A 3755-nucleotide genomic window follows, 5' to 3' on the forward strand; every position below is an offset into this window, starting at 1 on the left:
GGAAAAATGATAATTTATAAAATAAAATCAATATATATATATATATATATATATATTTATGAAAGTCGATTTCACAATCGTACTTTACAACTATTGTAGGCACACTTGTTCCAAGACGATATATACTTGCACAAATTGATTGTTCAAGTAGCAATTTCAATTTCTTTCCAATTGGAGTTAGTCCTTTTGTGGATAGCTACATTAATTAATTTGTGGGTTCTTAAGCCAAGCAACAAGTCGTTGCATGCATGATGCATACATAAACTTGGCTGTTACATGATGGTTTAGGCCAACTCGAGGATTGCCCCAGTAAAATTAATTAAATGCCCGTTTGCACAAACATATATATATATATATATATATGTTGTTTAATCGATCATTCAAAAAGGTTTGATGAATAATATTTTGTGTGGAGGAATTGAAGTAACTGATTTAGTATGAAGTGTATATATATATATATATATATATAGTTCCCATTAATCAAGATTAAGCAATTATTAGTTAACTAATTAATGTCAAATACAATCTTCAAATTAAAGAAGGCATGCATGCATATATCTACTCTAGAAAATGAAAATTTGAGTTTAATCAGTAATAATCAATGCCCATTAACTAATTAATGAGAGGGTGTGTTTCGATTAAACAACAGTCGGCCTTCACCATCTCAACCTCTTTTCTGGTAGATATTAGTATAATTTCTTCAAGATTTGCTTCCATGGAGTTGTTAGCTTCATCCTTCCTGGTCGGATTGACCGGACAAGATAATGACGATGAGGATGATGGTCTTGCAAGCTGTTTGGCCCTTTCTACTTGAACAATCCAATCTGTTGTACAAAGAATATAGAGCATAAGCAAAGCACATGTTCCCTGAGCTGCAAGCAACCCCAGCCAGAGTCCGGCGAACCCCATTTTCAAGGCGAGCCCCATCACTATAGCCACCGGCATCCCCACCAGATAAAATGATCCGAAATTAATATTGGCTCCCACTGTCGGCCTTGCACTGCCTCTCAGAACACCGCAACCCGTGGTCTGAGGGCAGTTTCCTAGCTCACACAGTCCAGCTATCGGCAATGCCACCGACGTCAGCTCAAGAATCTCTGCGTCCGCCGTGAAAAACCTCCCCCACCGGTGCCTCATCAATGTAGTGAACAGCATTGCCATAAGACCCATCCCGGCGGCACAGACGAGCGAGACGATCATTGAGATACGAGCCTTCGCCGGCCGGTTTGCTCCGAGTTCGTTTCCAACCCTAGTCGATACCCCAAGGCTTAATGCCGAGGGAAAAACGTATACCAACGACGTCGTTTGAATGAGGATCCCCATTGATGCCACGGTTGCCCTAGGGTTTGATAGTAATCCGCACAACATTATCATGAGCTCATACCACCACCACTCCAGACACACAGACACACACGTGGGGATCGCGAGTGCCAGCAACGACGACCAACCCCGGAGACAGTCTGTGCTCGGCGAGACCCATGAGTCCCGATGGACGCCGGAGAAGTAGACGACGGTGGCCAGGAGGAATAACAAGTTGAGATTAGTGATCACAGCCGCCACCGCCACCCCAGAAACACCCATCTTGAAGTACCCAACCAGTAAGAAATTCAACGGGACATGGAGAAGCACAGAAACCGCCGAGCAGCAAGTTAAGGGCAGGGTAATGTTTTGAGTCCGGAGATAAACACGAAGAGGATGGAGAAGGGACAACACGAAGAGATCTGGAATGGCAAAAACGATGAAAGCCTGAGCAGCGGCAGAGATATCTTCATCTTGGCCACACCACAGCAAGACTGTCTTCATGTTAAGCCACATGAAAGAGATTGGGAGAGAAGTCGAGAGGAGCAAGAGGACTGTTCTTTGTAGAGTTATACCCAAAAGTTTCATCTGTTTCGCACCGTAAGCTTGACCACAAATGGGTTCCATGCCCATGGCTAAGCCCGAGATGACAGAGTAGCCAGTGATGTTAGCGAACCCGATGGAGAGAGACCCTCCGGCTAGCTCAAGCTCACCGAGATGGCCAAGGAAAAGCATGGAAATCATGGCCCTTGAGTATAGTAGTAAGCCTGTCATGGCCGTTGGTCCTGAAATCTTTCCAATGGCTTTGATTTCCTCCAAGGCCTAGAACAAAGAAGCAGTAAAAAAATGAAACTTTTACGATCAATTGGTTGTACCGTACAACTTAATCCATCCAGGCATGCATTTTCAAGAAAGCTTGAAGTATACTTTTGTTATGGAAAAAGATTGTTACCTTAAAAGCGGTTGGTTAAAACCCATCAAAATGAAATCTTTCCACAAGTATTCGTTAAAAGATTGAGGGTTGTTTCGTACAACTTATTCCATACATTTTCAAGAAATCTTTAATTAGGTATATTTTAGTTACTGCATGGAAAATTAGAAGATGGTCATTGATGATTTAATGGTAAAACAAACCTTTTCTATGTAAAGATTGGATATTGGTGAAGTTGATCCATGCATGCGTTTTAATTATGGGAAAAAGATTGTTACCTCAGAAGGGGATGGCCATCCATGAAGTTGGTGATGGTGATGATCATCATCCATGGATTTTGGGGGATTATTGTTGAGATTCTTGAAAAGGGTATTCTTGGAAATGACACTTTTGGATGGAGAAGATTGTGTTGGTTTACACATGGATCAAAATTCTTGTTGTTTGGTAGATGGGGAACTAAAGAATCAACTTAAAAACTACAAATAAAAATGTTGGATGTGTTTGTGTGTGAAAAAACACAGACAAACAATAAAGAAAGGTAACAAAAGAGAGGTTTGTGGTAAGGTGGTAGAGCAAGTACAACCAGTAAACAGCTTGTGCTTGGTTTCGTTTTGTTCACAGCTAGATATATATATATACATATATATATATATATATAGAGAGAGAGAGAGAGAGAGAGAGAGAGAAAAGGGAGGGGGGAAGAGAGAGGATTATGGAGCTGAACTAATGGGATATTGAGGATATACAGGGGATTTGTATATATATATATATATATATACATAAAAGGTCGGGACCTACACCATTTCTTAATTAATTTGATTGCACAGATAAGGAATTAATGTTCAAAATTTATTTAATTCAATTCCAAAAATATCTTGATTTGGAAAAACACGGTTAAGATAATAACCCCACAAATTAATTATATTGTTCGACATAAATCAATTATATTGTTCAAATTTTTTTTAATGAGAAGCAGGGGTTTAATTTCTAAAATTGGAATAATTTCGTGACTTATTTTCCAACTAAACTTATTCTTCATTTCATAAAAAATTGATATTTATTTTAAAGATATTTTACTAAAATTGTACCACGTTTTTCTTTTTTCAAGAAAATGATGTTGCAAAACTGTCCATGCATCAGTATTTGATTTTGTTAGAATTTTATTTTAATATTTGATGACCAATCAAATGTGTTTTTAAATGATGTAAGTTTTATAAAGATACTTTTTGATATTACGATAATTTTTGTGAAGGAATGAGGCATATAAAATACTTTCTAAATAACTAATATGTGTGATTGTGTATGAATGATTTATATATATAGTAAATGGTATATATTATTTGTTGGGCAGATGAACAATAGAGTGGTTTTTTGAAATCATAATTGTTTGGATTGTTGCTTGGATTATGTATATCACTTTCTGAATAAGATATTTTGTTCCTATAGCTTTAATTTGCACGAAATTCTGAATATGAGATAATACAAGAAGGAACAATCTAATTTCTTAGTCACATAACAAATTATG

General features: G+C 37.7%; 1 protein-coding gene across 1 annotated transcript; it reads right to left on the minus strand.

Moving 5' to 3' along the window:
* Window positions 1-563: 563 nt before the first annotated feature.
* LOC112511839 (protein DETOXIFICATION 48-like) lies at window positions 564-2652 on the minus strand. The gene is made up of 2 exons (XM_025117650.1): window positions 2509-2652; window positions 564-2121 (listed from the first exon to the last, which is right to left on the minus strand). The coding sequence occupies exons 1-2, from the start codon at window positions 2650-2652 to the stop codon at window positions 613-615; spliced, it is 1653 nt and encodes a 550-aa protein (XP_024973418.1). The 3' UTR covers window positions 564-612.
* Window positions 2653-3755: the final 1103 nt, after the last annotated feature.

The sequence above is a fragment of the Cynara cardunculus genome (genome assembly GCF_001531365.2).
Source record: "Cynara cardunculus var. scolymus isolate 2C chromosome LG 4, CcrdV1, whole genome shotgun sequence".
Lineage (NCBI taxonomy): Eukaryota > Viridiplantae > Streptophyta > Magnoliopsida > Asterales > Asteraceae > Cynara > Cynara cardunculus.